At 42.0% G+C, this 17384-nt stretch overlaps 2 protein-coding genes across 2 annotated transcripts in view; both read right to left on the bottom strand.

The window, feature by feature from the left end:
- Positions 1 to 562: 562 nt before the first annotated feature.
- fam20a (FAM20A golgi associated secretory pathway pseudokinase) lies at positions 563 to 16413 on the bottom strand. Its single transcript, XM_082545316.1, has 12 exons — positions 16332 to 16413; positions 11534 to 12301; positions 9965 to 10158; positions 9490 to 9540; positions 8190 to 8268; positions 7800 to 7892; positions 5193 to 5308; positions 4626 to 4806; positions 2645 to 2754; positions 2444 to 2525; positions 2302 to 2361; positions 563 to 2161 (listed from the first exon to the last, which is right to left on the bottom strand). Exons 2-12 carry the CDS (start codon positions 11905 to 11907, stop codon positions 1891 to 1893), a joined length of 1611 nt encoding a protein of 536 aa, XP_082401442.1. The 5' UTR covers positions 11908 to 12301; positions 16332 to 16413; the 3' UTR covers positions 563 to 1890.
- The window catches only part of LOC309713576 (cilia- and flagella-associated protein 337), a 19692-nt gene continuing 18656 nt past the window's right edge, over positions 16349 to 17384 (bottom strand). Inside the window, exon 19 of the mRNA XM_082545317.1 lies at positions 16349 to 16427. The gene's annotated coding sequence lies outside the window, so the exon portion shown is untranslated. The remainder of the gene's footprint in view (positions 16428 to 17384) is intronic.

The following is a 17384-nucleotide window of genomic DNA, read 5'->3' as shown; positions in this document are numbered from 1 at the left end:
ATCTCATACTGTTCACTGAAGCCTCATCAGAAATGGTCTCAGTGGAAGTGTGGCTGTCAAGAAGGTGTTCTTAAGAAAGAGAGAAAAAGCCGAGGCATCCCAAACTACACAAGTGCTGCACTAAAATCAGTGACAATAGCTCTGATGTGAGTGATGAATCCAACTTTAAAATTTTTGGTTCAAATTATCTCAAAGGTGTTGGAAGTAGTCAGGAGAGAGGTACTACAGTGAGTGTCTACAGCCATCGCAGTGGAGGCTGTCATGGTTTGTGGCTGCATTATCAGCCAGTGGTGTGGGAGATCCTATCCAAACTGATGGAATTATGACCTTAGAAAAGTACTGTCAGATTTTGATCCACCATTCAATATCAGAATCTGATAGCCAGTGGTTTAATTTTTAAACATACGATGCTGGGAAAACGTACCAAACACACAGTGCAGCACTATCAGTCATGGACCGGCCTCCTTCAAGCATGGGTTGCAACATTTTTGAAGCAGTGTGGGATCATGTTGACACAGAGAACAGAACAAAAGCCAGTCAAAGAAGAGCTTTGAATGTCCTTTATTTCATAAAATACCCAACCAGCAGTTCAACACCTCGAAATATCTAATAGTAAAGTTTAAGAAAAGCACCTGCCCGCCATGTCCCTGTATTTTCAAAAAGATGTAATATCAAATTTGCACACTAGGTGGAGGTATTGCACAGAAAAATAAACAACATTGATTTGCTCAACAAGAAAAAGCCTAAATTAAACAATTTAAACAACAGATACAATTCTTCATTCCTCATTTGAGAATTTTGTCCAGTTTATAATAAATTTGTTTTTTTCTCAAGCTTTTTAAAACTCCGTCTTTAGCAGATATTATTCAAATGAGCACATTTAAAGTTGTATTTGGCACTATGACCCAACATTTATATTTCTCTAAACTTTAGCTACTGGTTATTTGCAAATCCTCTCTGTGCTTTCCTTTGGTAAATCTTTTATTTTAGACATTCATTCACTGAAAGCTTTTAGAGAAGGCGTATTGTAAAAATGCTTCGGTATGAAGGGATTTACCTGTGCTCGAGGGCCTGTTTTAAGTAAAGGATCCTTATCAGCCACTCTTTCTGCTTTGTCAAGCTCAAGTCTGACTCCACTTGGCTCTAAAGTCTCTTAAAAATAGTTGTGGTTATTTATCTTACTCTACATCACAGAGCAACGCAGACTATCAGGTTAGTTGGAGGAGAACAAAGGGAATGAACGGGTCAAAGCTCTGACATGTTCAGACGAAAACCTCACACAAGTCCGCTTGGGTGAGAGTTATTACTGTGGTGCAACGAAATGCATATTTGCTAATTGTTTTGGGTTTGCTGTTTCTGTATCCTTGCCTGGCGGAGCTGACGGTGACGTTGTGAAGCTGTTTAAACACTCTGATGAGACGGAGGATTACAAGTCTGGAAAACAGGGTGGAGTAAACTAAGTGGCTGTTTAATAGGTAGCACTTTTCTCACAAACATATGGCTGAGCGCGCACACACACAGTCTGCCGCTCTAAGGTGATAACTTCTCCTCAGAACTTGCAGAATCATCACATAAAGACTTTATTTTCTGATTATATGTCACGGACACGCAGAGCTCTCTTTCCACATCCACAGTGTAAACCAACAATCATTAAAAAAAAAAAGCTGATCCAGTGGTGGCTCTACATATCAGATGCTGTAAGTTTCCACTCACAAAGCTTCATTTTATTTCATTAAAAAAAAACAAAAACAGGGTCTTTATTTAAAAATGTGAAGGTGTCAGAGATTCCTTCCTTCTGTGATGAAGACTCACGGCTTTTTCCTAAAAATTTATCGAGTCTTATTTATACGAGTCTCTTCCCGAGCAGCCAGAAGCCGAGCGCATCCTCTGTTACCTTTGCATCGTCCCGTCTGTGGCAGCCTCGGGAGTCACTGTGGATTTAAAAAAGTCCTCAGTGATCACTTCGTCTTTGCCCAGCCTCCGGACGCACCGGTGGACCACTCGGAGGACCTTGTGCAACCTGCGGTCCAGGGCCAAGAGGTGGGGCTCTGTCAGGATGGGCCTTAAAGAGTCTTCCTGCAGGGACTCCCTCATCACATCACTGAGCCTGAACTCTGATTGGGCCAGGAGCTGCAGCCTTAGTAGTGTGGATTGCTTTATCCTGGGGGTAAGAGGACAGGGCAGAACACATGATCAACAGGAGAAGAGAAATTAGTTTCCTTAATTCCTTCACAGATTTTATTAAATTTTTTTTACTTATGCCCTTATGTACACAACTTCCATAGACTGAGTCATACTCACATGCAGCACTGGGACAGTGGAGACAGGATGGACATCTCATCTTTAGCGTGCTTCCCAAACCTGGTGCATAAACAACACACGTTAAACCCCGACAGCGAACAAAAGCAGCATCATTTAGTGCTCAGCAGCGGTTCTGTCTCACCCTCTGGCATTGTCCAAGTGAAGAAGGAAGCCTTCATCCCCAAACTTGGTAAAAATCTCATAGTGGTGTCTGTCCATGTTCCCTGTAACGAAGGCGTGACTTTAACGAGGGGAACAAATCTCTACACGTGTAGCTAGATTTCCGCAATATAAAATATCTGACGCTACATGAACAGTTTATAATGCAGAGGTAATGAAATACCTATGAGAAAGTCGAAGATGGACATGTCTATGATGTTTAGGAGCCTGTTTCCTGAGTTATAGGGGTACTGCTGCTTTATTGTGTCGCAGTAGAAAGGATTCACTTCCCACCTTTTGAAAGAAGCATAAACGAGAGGAAATTAAAAGGAGCCGATGGAGAATATTCTTTGGAAAATGAAGCAATTAAAATAAATTAGCCACAACTTTTTATTGCTCACTTTCAATGTGATGCTCCAGCAAAACAAAGGGGTTGATGTGTAACACTGTGTTACCTCCCTCATTTCTTAACACTCTGCAAGCATTCAGAACTGAGTAGACAGATGCTGTATTTTATTTTATTTACATCTTAACAGTTTAGTGCTTGCTTTGCCACATTTTTTAATTTCACAAGGCCCCAAATGTAATTAACTGGTAATAACTCTACAGACCTGTGGTAATTGCAGAATCTGGTTAGTCTTGCAAAAATAAGCAAAATCTTCCCTTTAAAAGGCATCAACTGGATGTAGGATGCTCTAAAATGCATTATACAGTACAATGTTAATATGTTATTACAATGATGTAACCAGATAACAGAGTCAGGAGGCCTCTCATTTATTTTGTGTGACAAAGTCACTGAGGTGTTTTAATGATATAAAACAGGAAGTGGTTTTCATTTGACTTGTGCAATCTGACTTTGGAGGCCTTAAAAATAATGGATGCTATAGTAAATAAAAGAGTCTTTGAAATCTTGCACTCTGATTTATGGAAAATGACACTCATGTTTTAGTAGCAAGAAATATCCATTAAATTAACTGCATATACACAGCAGAAATATTGTTGTCTTATTATTATTATATTTTCCTGAATTCCACCGCCACTACTTATTTCTGTTTAAAGTGAACAAAACTATAATATTCTATATCAGAATTAAAAACTTAAATGGTTAGTTTTATAAAGAATTGTGATCGGAGTCACAGAACAGTAACCACAGCAGCAATTAGTAGCAAAATACAGAAAATTATTATTGTTCCAGTTTTCAAAAACCGGCAGGATGTGATGGACACCACTTTCTTGGAATGACTTGAGGACATCTGTTCCTGCAGGATGGAGCCTTAATTTTGTCCTCAGTGAGCTTCCACAGATTCTCGACTGCATTAAGATAAAGACTCTGAGACAAGCGTCTCATTATTTTAACGTTATCAGGTTGAAGGGAGCGGTTTTAGCTGCTTTGCAGTGTGACAGAGTACATCATCGTCCATAAAAATTGCTGACTGATTGGAATCTAGGCAGGACAGGAAGAGTGTGTTGGTTAAGGAGCTTCTGATAAATGTGGGGGCAGGGGGCAGGGATAGCTCAGTAGGTAGAGTGGTTGCCCCATGATCGGAAGGTCGGGGGTTCGATTCCCCTTAACAGCTACCCTGAGGTACCCCTGAGCAAGGTACCGTCCCTACACACTGCTCCCCGGGCGCCCAATGGCTGCCCACTGCTTCACTGAGTGAATGGGTTAAATGCAGAGAGCAATTTCCCCACGGGGCTCAATAAAGTACAATAATGTACAATAATAATAATAATGTGGAATTTATTGCTTCCTGTCTGGATAAACTAAATGAAACTGACTCTCATAACTAAAGTGATGTTTGGACCGGTTCTCTGTTGGCAAGATTTGGCCTAACCTAAGTTGATGACAGGCTTGGTCACTGGAAAACAGACTTTAAGTCTAAAATCTTGCAGGCAACAGTGGACTGTGTGCCAAGAATGAACTTGAATGCACTGTTTACCAGTGAATTTACAAGCATTCTGCATAATAACTGGTGTCAGTAAAGCTGAAATCATTTAAGAATTTGGCTCGTGCATCAACCAGCTTGTCTTGAAACTGCTGAAAAATTCATCCCTTCAGCCTCAAGCTGAACAACTGCCATCAACAACCGCCAGCTCACCATTTTGCAGAATGCTTGCTGGCAGTTAAACAGTTTTGTGCTGCATTAAAAAAAACGAGGTCTTACTCCTCCCGTCCGGTGAAGGTGTAGGAACGGATCCACGGGCTGGGGATGGAGATGCGGGGAGCAATGCTGAGTCCCGGCAGGTAGGCGGACAGGGAGCCCTCCAGCAGGTCGGGGCTCCCGCACACTGCATATTCTGTCTTGCACACATACAGGCACTTGGCAAAGAAACAAGTGTTGTTTGCTGTTTGGGAAGCAGAACAAAAACGGAAGAATGCAAAATGAGTTTTTCTGTTCACTTCCGATTACATGCTTTCCAATCAGCTCTGCCTTTCCCTCTAGCTGGATGCCATATCAACAGCAAGGAAAAACACAAACAAACATCAAACTGAGTAAAAAATAACTCGCGGATCATCTTAGCTTCACGCAGACATGCTTGTTTGCAAAGATATGCAAAGGGCAGAGATAAACAAGCTCCCAATCAGATGCACAGCTACTGAGAAACACTATTCATGTGTCAATCAAGTATTTGAACTATTGTAAAGGAGTTTATATTTAACATACAGGCATAACCGTTGAGTCTAATCTAAAGGTATTACTTTGAGGAACTGATGTGGGGTTTTTTTTTACCCGGGGAGGTGAAGAACACAGCTCGTAGGTCTTCATTCTGGGTTACTTTTAGGACTTCACTAGTGATGTTCACCAGCCTGCCAACCACTGGAGGAACTCTCCGGAAGTCTAGGATCCTAGAAAATATATTGATGTGATTCAGAGGAAAACCTTTTACTCGTGTAGGGAGACAGCTCGTGCTGGCATAAATATTATTGCAGTGTAAACCTTCCAAAGGTGATGGTAGTCTTATCTAACTTTAAATCCTCATCTCACAGGAGCCCACGCTCCACTTTCACTGATTTTACTGATTCTTATCAGTGAATGAGTCCGCTTGACAGCCGCCGTGCTGTGTAATCCAGCTGGCTGCGTTCATATAAACTATCGAGAGCTTGTACTCCCCAGAGGCAGAGTTTTAGTCATGTCTCGCAAATAGTAATCAAACAACAATCAGCGTGTCATGCCGAATTGCTGTTTCTAAAATGGTTGGCATTCCCCAGCCCCTGATTGCGAGTGATAATGATGAGGGCTTCTGGCAAGTGAGACACAACGAAGAGAGAGAGGCAACACACTGCCACAGATTACACACATAGCAAATTAAAATTTAAAAAAAGAAAACAGGAACAGGAGTTGTACAACATTCTCACTTTTTAAAGAATAACTGATAAAGTATGAGCAGATAAGGAGAAAAGGCACTGTTTGAGAGTAATTACAGTAATTGTTCGAGCTGTTGACGTGGTGCTGGAGTTGTTTTCTGTCTGTGACTTAACACTGTGTGTGTGTGGGTCTGTTAATGATACCGTCTAGTTCAGATGAGTGAATCACCTCGCCTCAGCTAATGTGTAATTGCATAAAGATAAGTGGGTCCTCATCTGTGTCCAAACACTGTGGTTCGAACTGATCAGCAAGTTGGGAAATCTGAGGGTGTGCCAAAATGTCGCAATCTTTTTCGAGGCTCCATGATACATTCGTTCGCACAGGGGGACCTGTTTTTTTAGACTTAATTGTTGGAGACGGTTTGGGATTTTAAGGATGTTTTTGAATCTCGCTATTACAAGAATGCTGCCACATCGTCTCTGAGGATTCTTTAATTTCATCACTTTCTCTCTAAGACATAATGGATGGATCCATAAATCTAAAAATGGATTATTATTATAGGGTCTTGACCTTACAAAATCATAAGGGCCTTTAGATGACTGTTGTAGTGATTTGGCGCTATAGAAAAAAACTGAATTAAATTGGATTCATTTTTGGTCAATTTTAGGATTTTTGTTTTATACGTTTTAGAAAGAGTTTCACAAAGTTTAGACCCGATCCTAACATCAGGATGTAAACTTCAGCATGGAAATGGAAAAATCTAAAATAAGAATTTTGTGAAAGGTCACTTGGGGCAAATTCTTTAATTTTCATCTGCATGTCTGCAATTTGGGTCCGCAAAACTGCCAGCCACAAATTGATACATGACACTTTGATGTTAACACCGGCAGTTGTAGTTGCTAGACACATCTGCTAGCCTAGCTAGCTAGCATTTGGGATAACTAAGAATTTTGTCACCTCCCTCAAATGCAATTTTTTTCTGGCTTCATAATAACAAAATTGAGCCTTTAGAATAGAAGTTAAAAAATGTGATGTCATGCATCCATCTTTTATATACAGTCTATCGTTGAGTGTCCAAATACTGTCATCTAACCATGCGGATTTTAAGCTTGTTTGTTTACTATATTCACATTCTTAGTGTAACCAATCACAAACCAAGGTGGAGCTTACCCCAGCTGTCTTAAGGTAAGAGGTGGGGTACATCCTGGCCAACACAGACACTCACATTTACACCTATGGGCAATTTAGAACCACAAATTAACCTAACCCCACTAATAGCATGTTCTTTGGACTGTGGGAGGAAGCTGAAGTACCCACACAGACATGGTGAGAATGTGGAAAGTCCACACAAAAAAGGCCATGGCCAGATGGTGGATTAAAACCCAGGAACTTCTTGGTGTGGGGCAACAGTGCAAATCATCGCACCACCATGCCGCCTGCTGTGATGACATCAGTCACTGAAGTTATTTAGAGGCACAGAGGTGGCAGAGCCTAGCTGGCATACAGCTAGAGGCAGGGTACACCACAGACAGATAGCCAGTCTATTGCAGTGTATTGGCACTGCAATAGACTGGCTATCTGTCCACAGCTGTCACTCACATTCATACCTTCTGGCTATTTAGACTCACTAATTAACCTAACATGCAAGTCTTCTGACTGTGGGAGGAAGCTGGGGCTGGCTTTTGGTCATTTTTATGGATTATAATGAAATCTGGATCAGATGTTATCGTTCCCCTCAAGAAATGAATTGGATAATTGACTAAGAAAAAAAGAAAATGAATCAAAGTGATAAATAAGCTTTTTTTCCTCCCATTTGGTCGCATTCGTCCTCCCTCCAAAAACAGTCATAGTACCTTTATATATACAAGGACGTAACTGAGATCAATAAAATAACATGTGTGCAATCAACACTAAAATTACCCCCAGCAAGCCAAGCAGTCATATAACCACAGTGAGAGGACACTAAAATTACCCAGTCTAACAGCAATGACCGAGAAGACGTGAAAACAGTGAGGGATAATGAGGCTGCACCTGTCCAGATGAAAAGCAGCAATCTCTGCATTGTGTCTCTGGAGGTCAACGAAATAGAAGACGTCTTCTGGAGTCTCCTCGTCCCTCTGCTGCCTGACACACACACACACACACACACACACACACACACACACACACACACACACACACACACACACACACACACACACGTGCACAGAGCGATCAAACTGTCAGTTCCAACACTCTGCAATATATAATCAAGACATTACAGGTGGCCAACTCGAGGCTTTTGACTGACATAAATTCACACAGAACATGACATAGCATGCTATTACAGTACACAGTCTATGTTACCTAACTCAGCATTTCATGTTTTTGTGTGATTTCATTGATTTCACCAACTGAAAATAACCAACTAGATTTCCTCACCTCATTGGTTTAAACATGGCTTTAGCTAGGTTGCGCATTTTCAGGGCCAGTTTCAGGTGATGTCCGCTGGGCTTCACCACTGTGGGAAGACACACAGAAACATGATGTGTGGTGCGAGATCGAGACGTTTTTTTGTACCACAACATTTGCCCTACATGACTTCCACTCCACACTTATCTCAATGTTTTTGGCCAGGGAAAAGCAAACAGTGAGCAGCATGCAAACTGACTCATTATTTTAAGATTTTAGATTTGCAAAATGTGAATCATTGTCTGGCCTCGCCCGAGTAATAAGGTAATTGGATGCACCCTGCGCTTTCTCTGACTGGCTCCATATTGTGTCACAGCAGTAGTCCAGATCAGCACATACAAGCACCCCCCTCCCCACAGTGCTCAGTGAAACTCCAGGTTCTTAATAGTTAACAATCAAGCAAGGTTTATAATATAAAACCATTTCTGGAAATGACTCAACGCGAATCCAACTGGCACAAACAGCTTCTGTGGCCGATGAATTACGTCGCTCTTTGGTGAGTGAAATAATGAGAAGGTTAAATTTAAACTGTGGGGGGTAGCGATTGTTTTGTTGCTTGTTTCTTCTTGGCAGTGAGTGATGTTTGTGTGGCCATGCACTTCACTGCGCAGGGATGCTGACAAAGCACAGACGAGACAGGTCAGACAAGTCAGCGTGGAAGAAGAAGAAACATAGCTGGGAGAAAAATTTAACATATAAAACCAATAATGAGCTATTTTTCCCCCTTAATGTTTACATTTCTACCTGCGACGCTTTTACAGCACTTGCTTAGTGAACAGCTCAGTAGCATCTATTGTTTGGCACGTCACTAACTTTCAATTATCCATCCGTAGCTTTGGTTTGCGTGCTGCTCAGAAGTAAAGTAGGAGATGGCAGCGTAGGTGGTAAGAAACGCTGGCTTCCCTCGGCGCGTGCAGACATCAAACGCTTAATTAGGAGCTCTGCCTTTGAACGCAGACTAATTCCTGGGTTTTATTTGCCCCCAGAGCAAAGTGTCTTATACAGAAAGACAAATCTGGATTTTGGTGCCAATAGAAAAACCAAAAATCCTCACTATCACAAAGGCAACAGTGTGTTTGTCTCTCATGGTACTGCCAAGCAGAAAAGGCAGAGTGAGAGAGAGGCAGACAAACAAAAAGAGAAACAAAGAGGCTAGTGAGAAATCAGACTCATGCGGTTGCACAACATGAGATATGAGGTAAAGAAAATAAAAGCCCAAATCCCCGAATGGATAAAAGGCTCATTACAGGTGGCGATGACGTTGTCATACCTTGGGTGCAATCACACGCTCCTTTTAGGGCTTTCTCATCTTGAGTGTAATCTGTAAGACAATGAACTTGTTAGGTAATAAATTAGCACACTTAGTGCAGGGAATGTACCTGTCTAATTCCAGAAAAGTAATGGGTGCTAGATTTGCCATCTGCATAAAACGCTAGCTGAACAGTCCTTACTGTAAAAAACATTAGAGTCCTGTGCTGTAAAGGAGCTTTACAATACAATACAATCAGCTGTTTGGTTGCTCTTGTACTGATATTATATTATATCTTTCCTACATCTGTCCTATATTAACAGAAGCATTTTTCATTGCATATTTATTCAATTATACTGCACTACATGTAAAATTCCACCCAGTTCACAAAATTAGACCCCATGAGGGATATGACAGTACAGCATAAACACAGGAAGCCGATAATCTTTCCCTGACATCATCGAGCTAGACGCTCCAAATCCCATCTGACCTTCACCTGCACTGATGACTGTCATGCTCTGCATGTCCTTGATAAGTTGAAGGACAGTAGGGTCATCACGGGAGTACAGAGCATAGCGGTTTATTCCCAGGTGGAACTTCAGCCAGCTGGTATCAGGGTCGTAGGTCACCTCATGATTAGTCACAGTGATGTTAGCCAGAGCCGCTGCCAGACTGTAGAGCTTCATATGTCTGAGGAAGACGAATAACACATAGGACAGATGTTAGCTGTGGGATACAGGATGCTGTCAACTCCCTATTATCAGAGCCCTAAATAAATGGTTAACATATGTAAACACATCAATTTTCTGTAAAGCCATTGTTAATCCTATGTTATTTAAAACAACAGAGTAGCTGATTTAAAGAGATGCTTACACTGAACCTAAGATGACATGCTTAAAGCAAAGGAAAGAAAAACATGTTGTGTTATAAAGTACTTGTTCTATTTACCACTTTACTCCTGCCTCCATTAGTCATTTATAGTCAGCCAAGTTTTATTAGTCTCTTATATACAGGCTTTTTACTGTTTCTAAATTGAGTTTTAACAAATCTAAACTGCCCAGCCCCCTTTCCCCTCCAAGTAGGAATAAGAATAAACTGATACCAAAAGAAATACTGTCTGTGGTAAGAGGGGCACCACATGACAAGGGCTGACCACAGTGAGTGGGATTGCCATTTCTCCACCCAAACAAACTCCATCACAGACCGGATAACAAAATGAGATAATGGAGCAAAGCGCTAAGAATAGAAGTTTGTTTTTCTGTCATTCCTACCACCTCATTCATTTAATTTGACGTGACACAGAGTAATCAGGCCGCTGGACAAGTGCAGACAGCAGAGCGTGTATCCAAACACACACTGTGGGAAACAGATAAGTCACGAATGCACACAACGAATGCAGTAGATGTGATGTTTAGACGCTGTTGCAATATTTTGCAATAACAAGCCTGTGAGCTGCCTTTTTTTTTAGTGCACATTTGTAAGGCAGCACAGCGGGGAGATCCATTGCTCATAATTCTTCTTATTTTCCACTGTGAGAGCCCAATATCTATATCTCTCTGAGGGAGACAGACAGACAGCCTCACAAGCCAAGACGGCTACAACTCCCAAAGATTGAGATGGGCCCCGGCAGTTTTAAAAATCCTTGTTTACCTTAAAGAAACCGTTCCAGATGCTGGCTCTCAGAAGTGACGTGTTTGTCAGGGTTTTCTGACCCAGCCCACATGACACTGGAGTTTTTATGACGCACAGAATTGTCTACAGATCCGGATGTCTGTCTGTGGGTGTATGCCTGTCACCACGAACAAAGTGCATCCAAGTTCATGGATATGTGTTTGTGTGTGTGCCTCGGGTGGGTTTGGCCCCAGTGTCACTGACCCTGCCTCCTGACCACAGTCAAGCCTCAACACGTGCTACCACAGTGGGAACTCTGAGCCAAAACGAACACGCAATTTAACAATAAAGTGAAGTAACTCCGTCAAGTCACGCATTGCAAAATCAGTGGCATTATTGTCACAACAAACATTATCTTAATTTAGAATGATGAAACATGACACCAGAAACTGACCTTTCCCAGTGCGACACTTTCCTCCTATAGTAGTCAATCAGCTGTTCCACCTGCAGCAGTCTCTCTTCTGGCCCCAGAGCCGGAGTCTGGATGTTGTATAGAGGGTGAGAGAAAAGCCTCACCAGTTTTGAGCCTCCGTACGCAGGCTCAGACGTGGTGCCGTCCAGGAGTGGTGCAGAAGTCCAGTTGGAGAGCTGCGGCGTGGCCAGACCCCCCTGGCTGGGGGGGAGGGTGAGTTTGTTGGGGCCACATGAGCAGGAGTGTCCCGATGTCAGGCCCTTGCTCCGCATCTTTGGCAAGAGGATGAAGTAGAGGTCGGCGGAGAAGACGGCCGTGAGGGTCACAGCTAATAAGATGCGATCTCTTCTCATCATTGAAACAGAAGGAGGGGGGTATAGGGGGGGCAAAGAAAGCTGAGCAAAGTCCTGGCTATGTGCTGCTCGGGACTGTGTGAGGCATCACTTGTAGTCTCCCTCCAGTCTCGCACACACACACACACACACACACACACACACACACACACACACACACACACACACACACACACACACACACAGTCAGCCGGGCAGAGGCAAGCAGTCACAGGTTGGTCCAAGTCTCTCTCTCTCTCTCTTTCTGTTCTCTATCTGTGTTTCAGTCTGTTTCTTCCAGCCTCACTTTTCCTCCTCCTCCTCCTCCTCTCTTGGCAGCTACTGAAGAAAGTGCCGAGCTGAGAGCGAGCATGTGCTAGCAGCAGTCAGTGACAGTCTGGCTGCTTCCAGGGACCTGCTGCTCAGAGGAAGAGCGAGAGAGAGCGTGTGCAAGTGTACATATAAGCAAGAGCGAGAGAGAGAGAGAGAGAGAGAGAGAGAGAGTAGAGCGTGTGGGTGTGCATGTGCAGGTATGTACACAAACATCAAATTACAGGTTAGCAGAGGGAGAGAGTGGCGAGTGCAGATGGGGGTGCAGAAAGCACAACTCTCACACACTGTTGGAGAGCAAAGTCCTCGGAAGCAACACAACGCACTTCTGCTTATTACAACAGATTTGAATAAAACCCCGTCCAGCTGGCGTGGCGGGTCTAAGGCAGTGCCAGCGCTTGTGTGCAGGTCCAGGTCCGGTTTTCATTATCGTGTGTTTAAGCTGGCCGCCTTCCTGCGTGATTTCTGACAGGAAGATTTAAATCTACATGTTTAAAATGCACAGGTGTAGAAATGAGTTAAGGTGGCGTGACTGTGCTATTTGCCTTGCCATCCTTTCTTTTTCTTTTTTTCCCCCAAGAGGGGTGTGGAGGAAAGTTTCCCTTCCCTATCTTATCTTCTTGTCTCCACCCTACTCCTCCTCATGAAGTCCACTTTCACTTCTTGTCAAAGCTCATTACGTCCTCTCATCTTCTCTTCATCGTCTGCGCTCCTTGCTCGTTTCTTTCTCTCTCCTTTTCTTCTTTATGTTGCCTCTATTTTTGCCTCCTTTTATGCTACAGACCTCCAGTCTGTCTCGCTCCAGGCAAAAACTCCCAGCTGCGCTTTCCTTCCTGCTGTAGTTCCCACACACGACTCCTTCACCTCTCTTGCCCTGAACCACACTGATACAAACGTTCATAAAAGGCAGCGCAGGAGGGAAAAAAGAAGTTGTTGCACAACTTGAAATGAGGAAATGAAAAGAAATCAAATACCTCACTGTGTTAGGACACTTTTCCTTATTCTTTGTCTTCCTGATTCCTGACTCACAAAGTCTGCTTGTCGCTCACGTCAACCGTAAAAGCCCTAGGCAGCTTTATAGTGAAGCAATGTAAACCTCACAGGGCTTTTCCCAGCCTGCATCGGCACTGTTGTGGTATTTTGGAACATCTGTCGTCTGCTTGGCTGTATGTGTTTGTGTGTGTGTGGAATTCTGGCAAAGTGATGTGTTGATGTCTGGGAGCAGCTCTCCAGGGTGTTTTACCCTCTCAGAAGAGAAAGCAGGGCGAGAGAAGCTGTTGCTGATGTTGGAAATCAGTGACAGGAAGCTTTAACCTGCCAATTAGCCAGACTGTAGATGAGCTTTGCCACTACAACCACAGTTTCCTTTTTTTTTTGGTCTTTTTTACGAGTCAAAGAAAAGGGGATGCTGTTGTCTAAAAGCAGACACAATACTATGCAAAAGTTTTGTGCCACCATTTCTAGAACCACTCATTCCTTTATGTTTTGCAAGGAAAATGAGAAATAGGTGCAACACAAACTTGCATGGGAATACAATATCTAAGGGAAAAATATAGTTTGTACAATTCTAACATTGAAAGCCAAGATTTGGCATGACTACATTTATTCTTCAACACAGCCTAAAGTCTCTCAGGCAAGCGTTCTTGTATTTTATGTCATGTTTCTTTTCTTTTCTTCACTGGTGATGTGCTTGGCATCATTGTCATGCTGAAAAACGAAGCCATTGCCAGTCAAATGGTATTGCATGGTGGATCAAAATCTGATGGTACTTTTCCGATTCTATAATTCCATCAATTTTAACATCTCCACCACTGCCTGAGATAGAGCCCCAAACCACAACAGAGCCTCCGTCGTGTCTTAGAGATGGCTGCAGACACTCTGTTCTTGTGTAATTTGGCATCCCTCAGCCTTTTCTCCCCGTTTTCCTTCCTTAAAAATGGCTTCTTGACAGCCACCCTTCCACTGAGACCATTTCTGCTGAGTCTTCAATGAACAGTAGATGGATCAGCTGAAGGACCAGATGCATCTCTCAGGGCCTGTGTCAGGCATTTGCTGGATTTGTTTTTCTATTTTTTAAGAACATGACTTTCAGATACTGTTAATCTGTAGTAGATGTATGCAGTATGTAGTATGCAGAATTACAAGAAACATGAACTTGTGCTGCCAGAACAGCCCTGACCCAGGAAAGCATGGACTCCATAAGACAAATGATTCTGGGTTTATTTGTATTCATACCACAGAAACTGCCCTGAAAACTCAACATTTGTGTTTTCTGCCACTACTTCTTTTGCCCTCCATTTCTCCAGTCTCCTCAAATTTTTTAAGAACACACTTCACACCATGCTTTAAATCATCTTGTTGGTGTAATAATATTATTTTATACTGATCAAACTCTTTTTATCTTTGACAATTTTTACAGAGTCAGGAAAAAAAATGTTTTTTTTATGTTACTCTGAAGATGGTCAGGTACTAGGACTCAACTGAAAATGAGTGAAAAAGCAGTCAATGTCCAAATAAAACCTTCAAAAGACTTTCAGAACATTTGGAGAACTATTGCTAAAAGCAACACCTCCTAAACAAATGAGAGTGGCTCAAGACTTTTGCACAGTATTGTATTTTTACATTACGTATTTGCGTAAAGAGTACAAGGAGAGGTCACATTTTTCATAACTGACTAAATCATCTATTTAAGTTTCTCCTGGTTGTACTTAACTTTTAAGGCAACAGTCTTATTGGAAGCTTTCAAGGCAACAAAACGAAATTCAAGCCATATTTATGCTTTTATGCCAACGCATAAAAAAGACAGGAACGTTAAGTTGTAATGACTTAAAATCAAACCATCCGTGTTCATGAGCAGGCTGGAGATATTTCTGACAACACATTTGGTGGAGTTCACTCATGCACTGTTGACTTGAAGATGCTGGAGGGGGCAAAATGCTCTGCGGATGACTTGCCCTGTTTGTCCAAGCTGTGTCTGTTCGCATTTATCCCCGGGAAGCACACTAGGGAAGAAGCTCTGAGCATGCCTCCACCCCCGCTTGAACATCCATACCGGTACTTAAACTAACCCAGTTCTTCAATAACAGGAAAAGTGCGTGCAAAGATGTTTCAAAATCGAATGTATGAAGAAAACACATGAAAATAGGACATTGAGTCTTGTGTCACCAATTTCTGCAATTTAGCCAAACTGTGATGATAAGTACAGGGTGGCTTTTGTTGAGATAAAGCGATGCGATGGCTCTGATGTTTTCCTGTCTAGATGACTGTTTGGATGACCTAGAAGTATCATATCAGGAAGCTTCAAATTATCTGCAAAGAGCTGCAACAAGTCAGACAGCTAGACTTCATTTAAAACTACTTCAGCTCTCTGTCCTTCCATAGTTATATATCATTCTTTTTGCTATAGCTTAGCATAAAGTGGGGAATTACAGCGAAACAGCTCAGCTTTTTCCAAAGGTAACAAAATGCTAAGCATCCCACTATACTGTACAAAAGCGCATAATTTCTTCATATTTTGCTAGGAAAATGGGAAATAGATACAAACACAAATGGAAATAGAGTATAGTCATTTCCTGGGAGGACGACTCTAAGTTGCACCCACTCAAAAAACAAAAACAAGAATAGCACAGAGAACAATCCCACCCCAACCTCCATAAAGTTATTTCTCATTGTTACACATTGTGAGCTTTTAGAGGTGCTGATTAGGCAAATTTCAATACTGTTGCACAGAGCCAGGCAATCCATTTACATAATTTACACTCTACTATGCTAGGCTAGCACACCACCATCACAGTGTTGATATTTCCCAATGTGTATTTTTTTCTTTTTGCATATAAAAGAAGTATATTATGAATAAATGGGCCAAACAACAGACATTAGTTTGCAAACATTAAAGTGGAATAAGACGAAAGCTGAAAGCGAGGGACAAAGGGCAAAAAAAATAATACAGCATATGAAATGCAGAAGAGACAGTGCAGTGACACTGAAAATCCTTCCAGCACAGTGAGTTCATCGCATATTCAAAAGGACATATTCAATTTGCTGTTTCAAAATAACTTCATAAAAGGAACACAAAGGAACAATGTTCACGTTTGAATCTCTTTCTACATCTGACTCACTTTTTTCTTTCAGACGCTGCACGCTGAGCTTTGAGCTGCCAGTCTTATTTTGATAAAACACACAGCCGATTGTGGGCAAATCTTCAATAAAGCCTCCTGGAGAAGGAATGAGTGAAAGAAAAGAAGAAAAAATCAAAACCAGACTTTTCAATATCAGAAAACACAAATATAAGACTTCACAGATCGATATCGGGAAGACATTTTTCAGCATTCTTAATTCAGATCACAAATAAAGACGTTAGATTAATCAGTGCAGGGCTCCTTCTTCTTGACCTCTCAACGGTCAGTCCACATGAACTGAACTGGCAGCTACAGGAAAAAACATCCTCCATGTCTAGGCCACAAATGCACAATGTGGTAGTTTTATGAAAGGGACAGGGCTGGCAGAAGAAGAAGAGGGCGAGAGAGGATGAAGAAGATCAACAGAGGGAGAAAAGCAAGAAAATCAGAAAAGACAAATTTCTCACCAGATGCATCCTAAACAGAGTAGCAGAACTCATTTCTTGCTTCTGTTTCCGTCCCATTTTACTTTCCCATCAATCAAGCTCTTTTGGAAAACTTTAGACTGACTTCGGTTAAAAAGGAGGTGAAACCGAGCTGTCGCATTCCTGCAAAATTGATCGAGTCTTTTATAGCTGCATGTGCTGACCAGTGCTGACCAGTATATCTGTGTTGTCCAGAAACCTAGACTACAAAGCTACAGTAGCTGTGATCTATAATATACCCCATTTTATTGTCTGTTTTGCTCTACATGGAACCATAATTTACACATCGTGTTCAATGCAACTTGAAACTAGCAAATGAAAGCACAACATAATTAGAGAAACATGAACAGTGGGTGCATTTTTTCATAAACTTCAAGACAATTAGAAAGAAGAGGAGTCGCCCCCTGCTGGACAACGAATGCACGTTTATGCCACTTCCACTTTGGCCTTACTTTTCAGATCTGGAAGCCTTGTCTGTTCACCTGCTGTAATATAAATTAATACAAATATCTAGTCATCACATGGCAGCAACTTTTTGCATTTACGCATGTAGACATGGTCAAGACAA

This window comes from Aulonocara stuartgranti (assembly GCF_965226115.1).
Source record: "Aulonocara stuartgranti genome assembly, chromosome: 8".
Lineage (NCBI taxonomy): Eukaryota > Metazoa > Chordata > Actinopteri > Cichliformes > Cichlidae > Aulonocara > Aulonocara stuartgranti.
Note: the sequence above shows the minus strand (reverse complement) of the source record. Positions and strands in the feature narration are given on the sequence as shown.

Excerpts from the sequence above, each read along its gene's own strand:
- fam20a (XM_082545316.1), bottom strand. The coding sequence starts at position 11,907 with ATGATGAGAAGAGATCGCATCTTATTAGCTGTGACCCTCACGGCCGTC. Across the intron at positions 8,269-9,489 it reads AGCGTGTGATTGCACCCAAG|TGGTGAAGCCCAGCGGACAT; the intron begins GTATGACAACGT and ends GTCTTCCCACAG. Across the intron at positions 2,755-4,625 it reads ACCTTCACCGGACGGGAGGA|GTGGGAAGTGAATCCTTTCT; the intron begins GTAAGACCTCGT and ends TTCTTTCAAAAG.